This window comes from Acanthochromis polyacanthus, chromosome 16, assembly GCF_021347895.1.
Source record: "Acanthochromis polyacanthus isolate Apoly-LR-REF ecotype Palm Island chromosome 16, KAUST_Apoly_ChrSc, whole genome shotgun sequence".
In the NCBI taxonomy this organism is placed as follows: Eukaryota; Metazoa; Chordata; class Actinopteri; family Pomacentridae; genus Acanthochromis; species Acanthochromis polyacanthus.
Window position 1 is genome coordinate 18,723,104 of NC_067128.1, and position 18,263 is coordinate 18,741,366.

At 39.0% G+C, this 18,263-nt stretch overlaps 2 protein-coding genes across 2 annotated transcripts in view; both read left to right on the plus strand.

The window, feature by feature from the left end:
* The window catches only part of LOC110957908 (E3 ubiquitin-protein ligase TRIM9), a 94,881-nt gene that overhangs the window by 48,782 nt on the left and 27,836 nt on the right, over positions 1-18,263 (plus strand). The window contains exons 4-5 of the mRNA XM_022204144.2: positions 10,402-10,512; positions 13,936-14,089. Coding sequence (XP_022059836.1) covers positions 10,402-10,512; positions 13,936-14,089 — 265 coding nt within the window. The remainder of the gene's footprint in view (positions 1-10,401; positions 10,513-13,935; positions 14,090-18,263) is intronic.
* Positions 1-18,263, plus strand: part of LOC110945556 (moronecidin-like) — a 307,687-nt gene that overhangs the window by 7,661 nt on the left and 281,763 nt on the right. The gene's annotated exons all lie outside the window — the stretch shown is intronic.

The window sequence follows — 18,263 nt, forward strand, 5'->3', positions numbered from 1 at the left end:
CTGGTTTATAAATTTAATGTCGACTTGGCTTGAATCCACTTTGTTGGGTGTAACTGTGTCTGTTGGCCCAAAGCTCTTTCTTACTCTTTTACCATTTTATTCTTGTGTCTTATCTGCAGTTTCAGTTTTGGGATCCTCTAATTACCTGTTTCTGCTCCATGAATTTTGCTTTATACTGCTGTGTAGACAGGGCGATCAGGTAAAACTGAAACTGCTCTCATTGGACTACTCTGGTAAAATAAAGGCTAAATAAGTGAATGAACAAGTATCGAACATCTTGACCTGGTGTTTGGTGCAGAGGTTTGGAATCATACATTGAAAAAGTCTTTGCATCAGAATAAAGTGGAATATAACCTTTTAACCTCAGCAATGTTTACCCAGATGCAGCACAGACATGCAGATGCTAAGGTTATAAGGCTGTTTCATTGTGCTAAACTCAACAAACCCATTGATGCTGTGATCCCACTTGGCTAGAAAGGACAACACAGCTCATCACAGCAATGACTGTGCAAGATATGGTTCTACTGTCATTTTGTTCATGTCTAAACTGGAGCACAACCAGTGTTTCATTACTTTTACTTTGGTTAACTAGTCTAAGTTTGGATTTCAGTTTAATCCACAGAGGAATTAGTCACTTTTTACATGAGGCAGATCACCCTGCTGACCAAGGAAATGGAGAAGAAGGTTTGTGCAGATATGAAATGTGAAATTTTCCTAAACCTAAATAAACAGTGGCTGAAAACAAAAAATAACAATAAAAAACTTGAATATACACACGTGGACAAAATTGTTGGTACCCCTCAGTTAAAGAAGGAAAAACCCACAATTCTCACTGAAATCACTTGAAACTCACAAAAGTAACAATAAATAAAAATTTATTGAAAATTAAATAATCAAAATTAGCCATCACTTTTGAATTGTTGATTAACATAATTATAAAAAAAAACAAACTAATGAAATAGGGCTGGACAAAAATGATGGTACCCATAACTTAATATTTTGTTGCACAACCTTTTGAGGCAATCACTGCAATTAAACGATTTCTGTATTTGTCAATGAGCGTTCTGCAGCTGTCAACAGGTATTTTGGCCCACTCCTCATGAGCAAACAGCTCCAGTTGTCTCAGGTTTGATGGGTGTCTTCTCCAAATGGCATGTTTCAGCTCCTTCCACATATGTTCAATGGGATTCAGATCTGGGCTCATAGAAGGCCACTTTAGAATAGTCCAACGCTTTTCTCTCAGCCATTCTTGGGTGTTTTTGGCTGTGTGTTTTGGATCGTTGTCCTGTTGGAAGACCCATGACCTGCGACTGAGACCAAGCTTTCTGACACGAGGCAGCACATTTCTCTCCAGAATGCCTTGATAGTCTTCAGATTTCATCGTACCTTGCACACTTTCAAGACACCCTGTGCCAGATGCAGCAAAGCAGCCCCAAAACATTACGGAGCCTCCTCCATGTTTCACCGTAGGGACAGTGTTCTTTTCTTCGTATGCTTGGTTTTTGAGTCTATGAACATAGAGTTGATGTGCCTTACCAAAAAGCTCCAGTTTGGTCTCATCTGTCCAAAGGACATTCTCCCAGAAGCTTTGTGGCTTGTCAACATGCATTTTTGCAAATTCCAGTCTCGCTTTTTTATGAGTTTTTTTCAGCAGTGGTGTCCTCCTTGGTCGTCTCCCATGAAGTCCACTTTGGCTCAAACAATGACGAATGGTGCGATCTGACACTGATGTACCTTGGCCTTGGAGTTCACCTTTAATTTCTTTGGAGGTTGCTCTGGGCTCTTTGGATACAATTCCAACGATCCGTCTCTTCAATTTGTCATCAATTTTCCTCTTGCGGCCACGTCCAGGGAGGTTGGCTACTGTCCCGTGGGTCTTGAACTTCTGAATAATATGAGCCACTGTTGTCACAGGAACTTCAAGCTGTTTAGAGATGGTCTTATAGCCTTTACCTTTAAGATGTTTGTCTATCATTTTTTTTCGGATGTCCTGGGACAATTCTCTCCTTCGCTTTCTGTTGTCCATGTTCAGTGTGGTACACACCTTTTCACCAAACAGCAGGGTGACTACTTGTCTCCCTTTAAATAGGCAGACTGACTGATTATGAGTTTGGAAACACCTGTGATGTCAATTAAATGACACACCTGAGTTAATCATGTCACTCTGGTCAAATAGTTTTCAATCTTTTATAGAGGTACCATCATTTTTGTCCAGGCCTGTTTCATTAGTTTGTTTTTTTTAAATAATTATGTTAATCAACAATTCAAAAGTAATGGCTGTTTTTGATTATTTAATTTTCAAGAAATTTTTATTTATTGTTACTTTTGTGAGTTTCAAGTGATTTCAGTGAGAATTGTGGGTTTTTCCTTCTTTGACTGAGGGGTACCAACAATTTTGTCCACGTGTGTATGTCAACTATGTCCAGTTTTAAAAGAATACTAGGCCCACTCACCTGGGTGAAAGTGCTGTAGCTGACTTGCTATCACCACACTCACCACCTCCAAAAGCAGACTTTGTTGCTCTTCATACTGACACATTTGCAAACACTCACATGCAGTGATTAGCCACAACATTAAAACCACCTGCCTAATATTATCAAGGACCCTCTCTTGCTGACAAAAAAAGCTCTGACCTGTCAAGACCTTTGAAGCAGCTGTCATTCCCTGTGTGAGTACATCCATGACTCTGTCACAGGTACACTCTAACCGCTGCAGTTTAGCCCTTGATCCTCACGCTGCCCAGTTTTACTACTTCAAACACATGAACTTCAAAACTGCTGCCCAGTATATCCATTGTAATAAATGTCAACCACGTCACCTGTCAGTGCTTGTAATGTTGTGGCTGATGGATGTATATGTTATTCCTGGAGACACTGAAGTCATTTGAGGATTTATTGGCAGTGGACCTACTCTGTTGTTTAGGTGTGAGGACACGTTGGTTTGTGACTGGATGTGTTTATTCATCGTAGCATTGTCACTCTCACATTTTCCACCCACGTATCTAAAAAGTGCCAGCACACGTTACAGAACATCAGAGTGCAGATGAGAAATTTAGCTGTTAAAATATCTCTCAGTTTTTCTTTTTTTTTTTTGTAAAATGTAATCATCTAAATTTAACCATGAAGCTTCACACATTATTTGCAGGTTTTCACACTACTCCCACAACACAAGAGGTAAACAAAACAAACAAAACCATGCAATTTTTTAAATACATGCAGTGTTGCACTGGAGACAGCATGTGTTTGTTCTTGGATTACACCAAACCCAGTGTGACATATGTAACTGCAGTTCCAAGAAAGTGCAACTCTTACTTTTTATATACAAGTACAAGATGAAGCAGGCTGGACAAGATCTAGATCTGTTTCGATTGACCTTCATATTTTCTGTCACCTCCCCCTTTAGCCTCTCATTTTTTCTGAAGCACTCACGGACCTTTTAATCTGATTTTGTGGATACAGCTCTGACCAAACAAATACACTAAAAAATGAAAAATATAAAGACAGGCAGATGTTTGTAAAGCTTAATCCCTTAAAAGCAACATATTTTTTAGTTTCCTTTTTCAAAGAACAGACAGAAATGCTCACTGTACTTCCCCCTGTGGTATTTACAAAGCTTAGCCCATCAGTTGGCACATCATACAGGCAGAAATAATGGGAACAGTTGAATGAAGAGTTAAGTTAAGCAAGAAAAATCTGTGATTAGTGTGAGAGCAGAGTTTTTAATCACTCAGTCAATGTTATTGAAAGTCCAAAATCACTGTGCAGCATAGACTCCATATACTTCGCAATGACAAGTTTGAAAAACATTTTTAAAAACGCCAATATTACACCATATCATAGCCAGAAACTGTATTTTTTGCTTTCTGACTGTCCTTGAACTACTCATGTAAACCGTGTCGTTCTATCAGGAAAATTAACCAAATCCGAGTCGAAAATTGTCGTTTTTATCAAAAGCTGTTCACATTCAAAAATTTACCAAAAAATGAATGATCTGAGTCATATTACAAGAGAGACTGAGAGGAACATAAAACATACTTAATCAATAAAATGAATGCAGAAGTGGAAACTAAGTCCCAAATCATAGGACAGAGTCTAAGACTTGACCCTGTTCAAATGTCTAAAAAGCTTCTTTAAAGATCTTCAAAAAATCACCAGGAGAAGTCAGCATTCAGAGACAGCAGGATTTATAGTCAACAGAAAATCCAGTTCTTATTAGTATTTAGCACCCCCAAGAAAAAGCTGTGCATTATCTTTATGCTTTGAGATTTGGTCTTTTTTCCACACCATTGGGTCTATTATTGGAGTGACAGTTTTGACACCATGATACTTTTCTATAAATCTATTGGTCAGATCTTGACATCAGGTTATCATATTTCACCATTAGGTCACACCCTACAGAGGACTTGAGCATTAGGGTTATCATCAGGTCATGTTTTTCAGAGAACATGTCCAGACATGTTCAGACTTTGCCTCAGAGTTGTTATCAAGTTGTTTGAAGATACATTCAACATAGTGAAACATCTTTCCAGAGCTAATGTGTGAAGCAGTGTTAAAAAAAAAGCAGTGTTTGTAGCCGTAATAAGAATTTTAACAGACTTATTCTATGTAAAGCTAATCTAAAAAATGTGGGATTTTTTTTTCTTCCACTTTTCTTCCACTGTTGGTTCAACCTGTGAGTACTACAAAAAATGCTGCACATGTTCATTCCAGGCGTTTCAATTTTTGTACACAAGTAATCAAAGAAATTGTGCTTTTGCTTGTGATCCATGAGATAAGAACTTTGTTTATATTGCAGTGAAAAATGAACCCACAGTGAGTAAAAATGTGATAGGAGCAAAAAACAGCCAGCAACTGCTTGGGGTTGATGATTGTCGATTATCGAGAATAAATGGGACAAAATGAACAGCAAACCGCTGAATGAAAACAAATTTTAAAAATGAAATGAAAATTAACCAAGCTTTGAAAAACATCATCATGAAAAAGATGTTTCGAAAGGTGATGGACCTGAATAAGTTCTATGGTAGTTCTAGGGTGGGCTGCAAAAAAATGATGAAGGAAGGTTTTGGTCTTGATTGTAAGATCTCAACTGAACAAGCTTGTAATGGAGAGAGTCTATTCTGGGGATAAGATGCACTGTAGACAAAAGCTCTGAAGCCTTTTGTTAAATGAAAGAATGACCAGGAGGCCAGCAGCAAGAACACATAGAGGATGGTGTATGTTATGATTTGCTAAAATAAGCAAGTCTATACAAGACTTTATGAGGTAAAAGAAGACCCATAAAATCAGCTCTGGATTGCACCGATAGCCAGTGAAGAGAGGCCAGAAGGAGTCTTATAGGTTCTTCTTTTTTACATTTTGTCAAGACTAGGAGCAGAGTATTAAAATTTGAATGGGAAACCATGCTCTTGATTGTAGGATAAAGACCCTATTAGATTTTCCATGTACTCATGTGCTAATCCTCAAACAGCCCCTTGAAGATGTGTAGGCCGACCACAGTGTTCTTACACTCAAGGTCTATAACATAAAGTCCTCACATTGTCAATCCAACAGCACACCCTCACACTGCAGTTAATCCAGTAGCAGAGAGATTAACATTCACTCTTCTCTAACCCGTACAGATGTGTCTGAGTCCTTCTATGAATGAGATTGCAGTTTATCTGATCTCTGTTCACCGGTATTTAAAAAGTGCAAACTGAGAGCTTCCCTAGAGCAGTTTACTTATAGGCAACTGGAACATAAATCCTGAGTTCTTAATCAGTATTGCATTAACAAGTGACAACACAATTACAAAAGAAAGCCCGGCAGCAACCATGGCGAGCAAGTGTGTTCCTGTAAACAGCCGGAAGGGTTTATAAATATTTTAATGGTGTTCCTTTTCGTTCGATGTCTAAACTGTGCATAAAGCTCTACACTGTGATTTCTTTACAGAACACCAAAAAGCACACAATATCAGTCCACAATGCTGCTCTAACCCAAACTGAAATGTGGTTCAGGGTGTGTTCAAGATGCTGTGAGTCATGTATCTTAAATGAGCAACGTGCATTAACTCAATCCGAATATGCGCATCCTCAAATTCATTTCAGATGCATGTGGAACATCTTGAGAAAGCACTCAAACCAGGTCTCCAGCATCATGTAGGAAGGAGCCGACGGCAAGTCTCAGTGGGACATGAAGAAATTGAGATAAATCCGAGGTTTACTTAGGCGTCACGCTTCATACTTAATGTTGTTTACGCAGGAGATAAGCGTGGGGTTTTTGGCAAACTGAACCAAAGAGCAAATTTTCTCTTGGTAAATAATTTGAGTGTCTGTGTATTTTACTATACTTTAATCTCATTTGCGCTGTAGTGTCAAGGCAAGCTACAGAAATGCATGATATTTCCCATTTAATGAGGTTTTATTGGCCTTTCATTCATTTTCTGTCTCCAATAATCCAACATTTCTTGAACAACACATACATACTGTTAGGATCTTGCTCTGGCCCCTGCCCTTCTTCCCTTTTCTTCCCCTTTCTCCTCCTTTTTTGTTTCCTGATCTGTTTTGGTTTTGTCCTGACTTTTGGTTCCCTGTCTGTCACCTCTCCCTCATGTCTCTCTCTCCCTGCCACTCACCCTCCTGCTCTACCTGCAGTCTGCCTGCTGATTACCCCAATGACTGTCAGCTGCAGTAATTAGTAAACTCAGCTCACCTGTCCACAAGCTCTCCTCACCATTTTAAACCCCGCTCAGTCACTGCTGGATCGTCGATTCACACCGCTTCAAAAACTGTGCTCACTTTTTGGACTTGGTTTCCCCCTGGTTTTTAGTACCCGTCCTTAGCTTAGTTCTACCATTCAGTTCAGTTCTGTGATCTTCCATTTGAGTCCATAGTGTTTGTCAGTAGTAACTTGGTTTAGTTGATTTCCCCCAGTTCAGTTCTCCCTTTATTTATTGTTTTAGTTTTCTGCTTAAATAAAACCCCTTTCCTGATTTCACCAGTTTGTCTGTCTCTGTCTGCACCTGGGTTCTCCAGCTCCCCCCCTGTAAAACATACAGTAGAACATATAAAGAATTAGTATTCAAGTATTTACACAATCTCCTTCACCAATTTAATAGAATTAAATTTGAAATTATGAGTATTGTGCTTGTAATTGAAAAAACTGCACACATTTAAAGGCACCTCTTGTAAGCTGTGGCAACAAAAGACAAACAGAGCTCAGACATTAGATGGATGAAGTAATTAAGCGCTTCACAACAAAACTGAAAAGCAAAACATAACTTACAAATATGAGAATTTTGTATCACAACAAAATGAGAAAATGAAAATATGTCAAGAATATGCTCAAGGGTTTTCCTAACTCTTCACAGTCTTCAGCTTTCAGCTCAGACAGCAGTTGACAGGTGAATAATTTGCTGTGATCTCATTAACCATCAAATAAAGGAGGACACTAATTACCACGACTCCATCTAATTAACTCTCTGATTCATCTAGGCGGCCATTAGTTAACGGTCTAATAAATTATCTCAGATCCACCAGTCTTCTGTCTAATCTCTTGCTTAACTTAAAAAAGGAGAGCTGTATTTGTTGTGTATGTGCAGTTTAACACGTAACGTGTCAGTTGTACTAAACAGATGATTAAAGATCGGGTGATCAGTTAAGATGCAGTTCAGGTTTGATGAAATGTAAACAAAAGGTTAATAAGGCGGTGACAGCGTGGTGAGTTTCAATTAGCCTCCAATGACTGACTGTGACACCCGTTCAAATCTCATTTCCCTCCTGCTCGGAGCTCAGCCAGCAGACAGCGTGTGATGCATGTGTGCGTCTGTGTTGGGGGAAATAAAAAACTTGCATTTGTCTGGTTAAGCCTGATAATGTGATTCTGCGAAACACTCACCCCACCTTGATTTCTCTCTTTTTTATATTTCTCTGTTGCATCACGTGTAGAAACACTGCAGGTGACTGTGTGCCAGGATTATTATGGGATTTGGGGAGATCCGTTCCGGTCGTGGAGTTGTAGTATCATGCTGCCAGTCAGTTTTTAATTTTCTACTGCTTTTTTCCTGTCTCCTTTGCCTGCCAGCCACGAACTCACCTGTTGTTTTAGCTGCTTCCAATCACCTGATCCCCACACCAGCCTCTGTACCTGTTTCCAATTCCCTAATTACTGTCTGAGCATCTGTGACAACATGCTGCCAGGCTTAAAAATCAGTGCAACCCTGTGAAGCTACCTGTCCAATTTTGGCCATTTTTACTTTTCTAAATTCATCGCATCTGCATTACCACTGAAACAATTGAGAAGCCTTTTTCTACAGTCTTTTTTGATCAAGTAGCTTAAGCCCCTTTGGACTAAGTGACGTATTTTTGTTGGATGTGCTATACTTGTTTGTACTGACAGTGTTGTAGCACTGTAGATCAGTCTTGGTCTTAAAATCAGTCTCAAGATGATTTTTTTAAAGGTACTGGGTCTTGTCCTGTTCCCAGACACAAAGAATTTTGGATTTTATTTTACGACTACAACTGTAGGGATCCCACAAAATTGCCTTTGAATTTTTGATTTTTTTAGCACTATTTTAACTGGATGTAAAAGAAATTTAGAAGAAAATTTTGTCCTGTCACCATTAACAGCCACCCTTGCCTGCCACCTCACACGTACTCCAAGCAAGAAAATGCAGGAGATAGAAGAACTTGTAGCAATCTTGGAGGACGTCAGCTGAATCTTGTTGTAAAATTTGAATTCCTGAACCACAGAGTTCATCTGCAAAATATCTAAAAGAAAAATCATAGCAGTACATGCATTCTGCATTTCAATCTGCCTCTAAGAAAACTCTTTGAAAATCACATCACAACTCAGTGTATATATACAGTTTAATTGGAATCTGCCTTGCTATTTGAAGACTACAGCCATTAAATTTGGATTTATTAATATTCTCTGATTTGATTATTGTAATCTTATGATCATAACTACCAAATCTGTGCAGAGGGACTGTATAAGACACATACTCTGTATATACACCACCATTCAAAAGTTTGGGGTCACTTAAATGTCCTTATTTTTGAAAGAAAAGCATTTTTTTTCAGTAAAGATAACATTTAATGAATCGGAAATACAGTCTAGACATTGCTAATGTGGTAAGTGACTATTCTAGCTAGAAACAGCAGATTTTTAATGGAATGTCTCCATAGGGGTACAGAGGAACATTTCCAGCAACCATCACTCCTGTGCTCTAATGCTACATTGTGTTAGCTAATGGTGTTGAAAGGCTAATTGATGATTAGAAAACCCTAACTTTTGAATGATATTGTATATACATAGCATGTGTTAGAGCTCTCATTTCGGGGGGGGGGGGGTTGCACTGGTTGGCATGTTCTACATTCTTTCTTGAGTGTGTCATGCAGTGTGGGTCTCTTTTCTTGGTCTCTGTACACTCTGGTCTTGGTTATGCTTTTGGTTAAGGTAGTCTTGATGACAGCACTGTATGCTGAGGTCATAGACTGTGCACTAAAGATGGAAATTGCGACCGTGATGTCAGTCATTGGTTTGTGGACTACTGCTCTTCAGCTTCATGTTTGGCCTTTTGGTCATCGTCAAAGGTTTTTTGAAATTGGATGGATCACATTTGAGAGGCAAAAAACACAATGAATCTTAATATAGTATCTTTTTTTTCTAAATGGGACTATAGTTTTCATCATGCTGTATCTAAAATGTCTTAGCAGTGGAGACAACAAACTCATGAAGTAACAAGTGATAAATAGGGTCATTTTCTCAAAGATTTCTGTACAGTGACTTCTTTTTACACCAGAGGAGTCACTGATTGCTGGCTGTTGGAACGAATGCCGGTTTAAGACACCTGCATGTTGGCTTCACTTTCCAGGCCCAGAGCCTACGTCCATCTTTTAGATGCAGTCTGTAGCTGGCATACCGTATTTCTAAGTTGCAGGCTGGGGATCCTGGTTAAGTGGAGTGCTGGCTGCATTTGAGGCTTGAACATTAGGAGGCGGTAAAAATACTGCGATAAATTTTCATCTTTTTATAGCTCTTAAGTGTTGGCAGAGTCATTACAGAACTTTTTTTTTCATGTGATGACAAGCTGTGTGAAAAATGGTTTCATCAGTCTATATTATTTACAGTGTTGGTATTTATGTGCACACAGTCGACTAGCACAAAAAGACACGGAGCCTTTTGGGTTTTGGAGTGTACTTACTGTTCACCTCATGAAGTAAATTTGCGATTCTGTCCCGTCTTTATGTTGTTAAGGAATTAAAGTCAGGAAATATTAGAATATTTTACACTTAACGCAAAGTCTAATGAAATATCGCCCATTCGTGTCTCAGCACTTTTTGTAGAAAATGAACAATACCGAAAGCATTATAGATCTATATATCACAACTGTTATCATCTAAATTGTCTCATCTGTCTTCTTCAGGTGGTGCGTGACCAGATCACCCACTGCACAATGAAGCTCCGTCAGACCACCGGCATGATGGAATACTGTCTGGAGGTCCTCAAAGAGAACGATCCCAGTGGTTTCCTCCAGGTATCTCACCTATCATGTCTGTGTAATTGAGACTGTGAGTGTTTGACTTTTATCATGGCAAGTTTCAGAATGTGGACCTTCACACAGCAACTGATCCGGGAAAACCTTAAGAAAGAAATTCTTTTACAGGAGTGTTCAAGAATACAGGCTTCATTGTTATTTCTTTTATAAAAACCCTCAATTACTATATCACAGTTCATTAATAACTAAAGACTCACCCTTTGAACCCCAAAATCCACAGGAACAAAATGTGACGGGAACAAAAAAGATGTCAGAAACTGCTTGGAGATTAGAGGGTAAAACACAGCCAAGCCACAGAAATAACAACCGACATGTATGGCACAGAGTCAGGCTGCTACATTATAAACTCATTCATTTTTAGTGCTTTCAGGGAAACTGTTGCTAAAATCACTGACAGTTTTTTTTATACAGATTTCTTTTTATTAAGTTATGACTTAACTTTCTGAAATTATGCACAGAGCAATAACAGCATGGGGTCTGACTGTACAGTAAAAATCAACTCTTTCTGAGGTATTTACAACCCAAAAATGTAAATGTGAAAGTTGAAAGGAAGACGCAAGTATGAAACGTAGTTCCTCTGAGCTTACAAGGAGCAATTCAGCTTCGCAGGGAGCCTCTGATGTTTGTGAATCCAGCACAGCTAAAAACACAGCAGACGATCAACAACAACAACAACACGTGCCTGCCTCTGATGATGATCCTCACTCACAGCAAAACAGCATGCATCTGCTTAACTAATACCTTAGTTGATTTATTTTTAATTAACCTGACATGTTTAGTCATCAGTGGGTGCACATGCTCAACCTGCTGATCGATGCTTATTGATTCATGCATGTTTTACTCTCAAAGGGAGAAAGGTCAGATGTAACCTCCTCAGAAGAAAAGCTGTCGGTTTAAATGAAAAAGAGGAAGAAATATTTCCCATAGAGAGCAACAACATGAACCCTGCTCTACACCCTATTTTTTTCTTTTTAAGATTTGTTGTGTTCCTCTCCAACGGACACTGGAGAGGTTGTTTACCAGATGTTATGGAGCTCCTTTATGACATTCAAAAAGATTTACACAGCCCTTTCTTACATCTCTAGTGGTTCACCTGGATGTGTACAATCAGTAGAGGTTCCACACTTTTGCACAACAATATTTAAACCCTGATATGTCCATCAACAACCACATCTTAAGGGTGTGCATGTTATGCATTCTGAGACCACCATCCTGATATTTTGGTTGACTTCAGATATAAAGAATATAATAGAAAGGATGTGGTCTTGACTGGTCTTAAAATAAGGCACAGTGGAACAATGGTTACATATTCCTTGTGCTAAATCTCTTTTGGATAAAGTCTGAGTGTTGTAGTGTCGGGTATTTTGCCCATTTTAAAAACTGACTAGTTTTAACACGACAGTTAAATGTTGAAATGTTGCCCGCAGCAGCTTTATGTTGATGATAGGATATGGTGTTACTGGGAGATGCAGCATTACACATCACACTACTGCCCGCAGCACATCACAGTCCTGTGTAGACTAAGTCCACAGAGTTGGTAATGAACCATTGTCTGAGACATCTGTTTCCTTACAAGAGTTAGCATAAATTTTTCGAACATTGTGCTCTCAATTTTTATTTCACTCTCACTTTTGTCAAGCACAAAGTCACAGCCCAGGAAGGGGTTGCAAGCAAACAAGACACAGACAGACTAAGAGGTGCTTTTCCCAGCTCGCTTGGAAACCAAACAGACTACAGAGAGACATACTGAAAGCAAACACAACAGCTTAACCTTGCTTCTATTTGCCCTTCGCAACTTGTGTGCTGAACCACTTGGTTCTGCTGGTGAAACGTCTGGATACTTTCCTTTCCCTTTTGCAGGCGACAATGGAAAAAGAGTGTAAGACGTAGAGCCCTCTCGGTAATGCAGTTTATTTAGGACCACTATGAAGGGCCCTGAGAACCTGACATAGAGAGGGCCGAAAACATTTACGGTATGCCAAGGAGGAAAATGTTTTTTATGTACTGCTTTGTAACTGGCCCACTTTGTGCACCGTTGTTACCAAAACATCACACGCCTGGAGAAGACTAGAACACTACTTTAGTGACACTACAATGCAAGAAAATGAATTAATTACAGTTTAACCAAATAAGAATATTAAAATATCAATAACAGACATAGATGAAAATAAAGACCAACAACATTAAAACCATCCATCTAAAGTTGTTTCGGTCACCCTGAGGGGCCTATGGATGACAGGGTTGGGCTCCCATCAGGCTTGCTCCTCATCCTACAGATGGTTGATTGCATGGGGATTTGGGGAGTTTGGAGGATGGGTCAATCCCTCGACAGCTCTTCATCACGTTCTTCAAACCATTCCTGAACAGTTTTTGCAGCTAGCAGGGTGCGTCATCCTGCTGGGGGCGGTACTACTATCTGGGAGTGATGCTGACAGAGTGTCAGAGTCAAAGTAACATATACATAAATGTCATAACCCAAGGCTTCCCAGCAGAACTTTGCATTGTATTGTAACGAGACAATGTTCTTTACCTCGCCTGTCAGTGATTTTTAGTATTGTGGCTGATTAGTGTATTTCTATCAGGGCTTCTTGTGGCAAAAATGTATTTTAACATCACTAAACTCGAATTTCAATTTCTGTTAGATGACAAGATGTAATTCCAGTGTCTCTCCTTCTGGCTATAAATGATACTCTTCTTGTAGAAAGACAGCATGAGTGAAACGGAGAAGGTGAAAGGGAGCAAAGAAATAGAGATCAAAGATGTTCCTGAGGGACACACACACACACACACTTCCCCTCGCTTCCATTTCATCTGAATATTTAATAATGTATTGATTATGTGGTTCTCTACTGTTGCCAGTGTCTAAATCCTAAATAGCGGCTCTTAAGGAATTAAGGGTGGGCATTAGTTCCAGATGTCAGCTCAGGCACATTTTCCAATTCACATCAGTTTCAACTAATCTGACAGAGAAAAATTAACGTAAACGATGCGATCTGTGTGTAAAAGCTTTAGCATTGGCTGTAAATTTCCAAATCCTCAGCTCATGCTTCGTCTGGGGAAGAAGATGGCAAACGCATCTTTCTGCAACTAAGTGCAGTTTTGTGTAATGTATTCACTTAACTTTTTTTTCCTGAGGCAGTGGAGCTTTTACCAGCAGACGAGGGATCTAATTCGTATGCTTAAATATTTGAGCCGCACTAATGCGAGCTTCATTTCACTTGTCAGACACAATGTAATGAAGCCACACCAGTGGAAACGATCCAGAACAGAGAAGCTGTTCTGTATGCAGGGAGGGATCCCGGTTATGCAAGTATATTTGAAAGTAGACATTGAAGATTCTGTACTCTCATCTCCTGTGTTTATCTGCCTTCACTTCTAAATGTCTGCACGCTGTCTGCGCAGATCTCAGACGCCCTGATCAAGCGGGTGACGTCGTCTCAGGACCAGTGGGTGAAAGGAGCCCTGGAGCCGAAGGTCGGCCCTGACTTTGACCTCACCCTGAACACCGACTCGCTGCTGCAGACCATCCTGCAGCTGGATTTCTGCCAGGGCAAAGGTCAGTACACATCTGCATTTTACTGTGGGGTCACATTCTTAATCATTTAATGTTTCTGTGCAATTCCAGTGCTTTTTTTTAAAAAAAAGTGTTTATTTTTAACTCTTTTATGACATTGCATTTCAAAGGAACATTCCATTAATTGATAAAGGTGTGGATTATGTCCTTAAATTAATTTCAAATTAAAATTAATTTAAGGACATAATATGCAACATTTCCACACCAAAACGCCCACAAACCACTATACCACAGTTTGAGTATGTTCATAAATCAATGAACACGGAAAACCGTAATTCTAGTTTAACGGCATGTTTCATTTTAATTGCCTGTCAGTAGTGTTATTTCACCTTTACCTGTGGTAGCTGGGAAACTCAGTAAAATGTCAGCCAGTATGAATTTTTCATTCTATGCTGTCATTGCAGCAAGCTCATTAGAATGACATGACCTAATATGAACATATGTGTCTAAGCAAACTTTGTCGCACTTCCTCATCCGTAAACCTAATTTCTGCCTGAGCGATCACATGGATTCACAGCAGTAATGGTGGTGAAGACTTCAACTTCCATGATCCTATGCTACTTCACAATGTCATCCAACTCTGTCTGTTGTCATTGTTTTGACTGATAGACCCCCTATAGAAGCAGGAATTACATCCTATGCATTTACAAAGAATGGTTGAAATCAATGCAAGTGAGTCAGAGATATCATGACTTACATTTCATAGCATGGGTTAAGGTCCAATAACACTGGGTCCGCATTTCCCATCATGCAATGCAACGATGCCAGTCAGTAACAGAATACAATTTAGATCAAAATCAGAACAAAGTCGGAAATATTGGAAACTTTTCACAATGACTGTACCTCCAACAAGGCCTGAACAATTAATTGGTTTGAAATTCCGATTTGAATTAGTGCAATTATTGAATCTGAAATTAAGGATACGTGGAACACAACACATTTGATCAAGGCTTTAAACTGTTGTGTCAATGGTTTTACAAATTCATGCTGTCCTTGGTGTGTGACAGTCATGCTTTTGAAGATTTCTTGTAGTAATACGCTATCACATGTCTTAAAAAGATTACAGAGTGAGTCTTGAACTGAAGCAGGACTTTATTTTTTGTTGCAAATCCACTCCATCCATTATCTATACACCACTTAATCTTCATTAGGGTTGCGGGTGGGGGGTGGGGGGGGGTGGGGGGGAGGCTGAAGTTCGTCTCAGCTGATTTAGGGTGAAGACAGGGGACACCCTTGACAGATCGCCAGTTTATCACAGGGCTACACATACAGACAAACCGTCACACTTGCGAGGCGAAAATGCTAACCACTGTGCAGCTCGCAAAACAAAATATACTACAAAAAATGTAAAATGGCTATTATCATTATTGATTCAGTTAACATTTATGAAGCTTATTTGTGTCTGGAATTATAACAACAAATATTCCAAACATGAAATGCGAGGAAAGTAGCTAATTTAGGCTAAGTAATGACATGCTACAAGACTAGCAGAGGGGCAGCCATTTGGAATAAAGCATGGACACTCTCATGTCACAATTTGTTGCGGTTTTCTTTTGAATAAATACTCAACCATCTTTATCTACTAGATTGGTGTCTTTCAAACTGTATGCTCCCATTCTGTCTTTCACTTAAAATGTTTAAAAATGAGGGGGAGCCATGAAGCTGTTTTCACAGTTTTTCTGCTTATAGCAAGATAAGAAAAGTTCAGATGTAAAATTGGCAAAACTGCACCTTGAAATAGACTGAATAAATAAATCAATTTGACATGCAGAAACCTCATGCCGTGGAAAAAGAATGCTGTCCATGATTTAGCATTTAGCTTCAATCGCTCATTCCTTTTGAGGTTTCTTTAAGACACCCAACAATGTACACCTCTAATTAGCATTGGCTGTTGCTACCCAGCAACCAGTTGGCAAGCATGAGTAAACACAGCATCCTTTATATTCATTCCGCTGCAGTCGCAGAGATTACCCAGATGTATTGTTAATGTACACTAAATATGTAATCAACGGCATGCATATTTTATCTCCATACTGCTCCACTGAGGCAGTAAAGATGAGGTGCTGTTCTTGTGGTGATGTGGAGTCAACCTGGCTGCTTGGCTAACAGAGCAGATAATGCGCATTATTCGTGGCTATCAGCCATTAAGACCGCATAATAAATGAACTACTTTATGCACTTAATGAGCCGCGTTTATTCAAAAGACATTGTGATTCATTAGAGTTTAAAGCACATGCAAAACACTCTGCATAATGAGAACATTACATCCAGTGAAGTGCTGAATAGTTATTAATTGTTATATCATGGTGTAACAGCAGTGATTATACACTCTTATAATATCCTTAAGCTGCCTTATGGGTCATTTTGGGAGACTCTTCCAGTGAGTTGCTGAGGATTTTAAGTATTTTTTTCTGCACCAAGTGGATCAGATGTCAGGAATTTTCATCGTTAATTGCTTTTTATAAGGCTGGTATTATCTTCCGCACCTTGGTTTTAGTGGTTCTCTTCACAACTGAAAGTATGTAGCAGTTGGTAAATGTATCAGCACCAGTTGCTGCAACATGGATAAGAAGACAAGCAGCGGTGCAGTGAAGGCACCAAACAGAGACAAATGCTTTGCAGGCTGATGATGCTGAGATGTAACAGATTTATTAAAACAGTCTTCGGGTGATGATGAGGGTGACGGGGAAACTTCAGAGCAGCGAACAGCTGCTTTGTCATGCTCACAAGCTGTGAATCAGTGAAAATTAGTTGATCTTGGGGTTTAAATGAGCTGCTGTGTCCTGCTGCAAGTTTCACTATTTACGAAGTTTAACCGTCAGACACAGAGCAGAAATATTTGGAGAAGTTTATGCATAATTCCTCTGCAGTGTTTAACAAATGGTGGCCAACTGTAATGGTTAAAATAAACATACAGATATGATTGTTTTCCCTTAGATTACACATCAATGATATTTTTTACATTAAAGCCTATGAGGCATATAATGTTTGATAGTCACCTCAGCAGTAACACGATGAGTGAAATACTCTACAGTCTAAAACAGGGGTGTCAGACTCATTTTAGTTCTGGGAAAACATTCAGCCCAACTTGATCTCAAGTCAGAGCATTAAAACCTATATATAATGACAGCTCCAAGTTTTTCCTTTGCTTCAGTGCAAAAAAGGTGCATTCTGAAAATATTCACATTTGAGTAATTATCTTTTTTACAAAACATCATGAACAACCTGAAGTTTGTTTAAAAAAAGTTAAATTTCAAAAACATTATGCCTCAGTTTATCATTTACACATTACAACTTCCAGATCAGTGTATCTACAAATGGCTCAAAACATTTATTTTCAGGTATCTGGAACTGAATAATATAGTATCTGTACTTTATGATCAAAATGACTAAAAACAACAAAAACAAGGCACAATATGACAAAAACAAGACACTAAGTGACCAAAAAAATGGACATGTGACACAAGTGAGACAAAAAAAGGCACAAAACGACAAAAGTCAGACAAGAAAAGACAACAAAAAAACAAAATATTACAAAAACGAAATGACAAAAGATCAATGAGCAATACAGTATTTTACTTTATGATCAAAACAACTTGTCAATGTCTAGAAATGATTAATTTATAATTTACTGCTTTACAATTTGGAGTTAATGTCGTTTCTGCAATTTTCACACTTGGGCTCATGGGCCAGATTGGACCCTCTGGCAAGTGGATTTGGCTCACGGGCTGCGTGTTTGAAACCCCTGATCTAAATAAACATTCACATAAATCTGAGCAGAAAAGAAAAAGGATGGAGGAGGAGAGAGCAGCACAGATCAAGGACAATGCAACACTGATATTGATACTAGTTCGACTTCATTCAAGTCATTTACTGCTTCATTACAAGAAATAGACTGTAATATCGTAAATAATTCTCATCCTAAAAACAGCTTCTTTTTTTTCAGGAGAAACCCTTAAAAAAGAACTTCATCAGTTTTAGCCAAACACAAGCAATACAAATGAACAGACTGTTGTATCAATTTGACTTTGGTGAATAAACCGGTCCTGCTTTCCCAGGCTGCACTGTGTTGCCACCAGTTAATTCCTGAAAAGTGAGGACCTCCAAACCTTCAGACACAAACTTAAAACTTTAAACAGAGAATGTTACCCAGCTC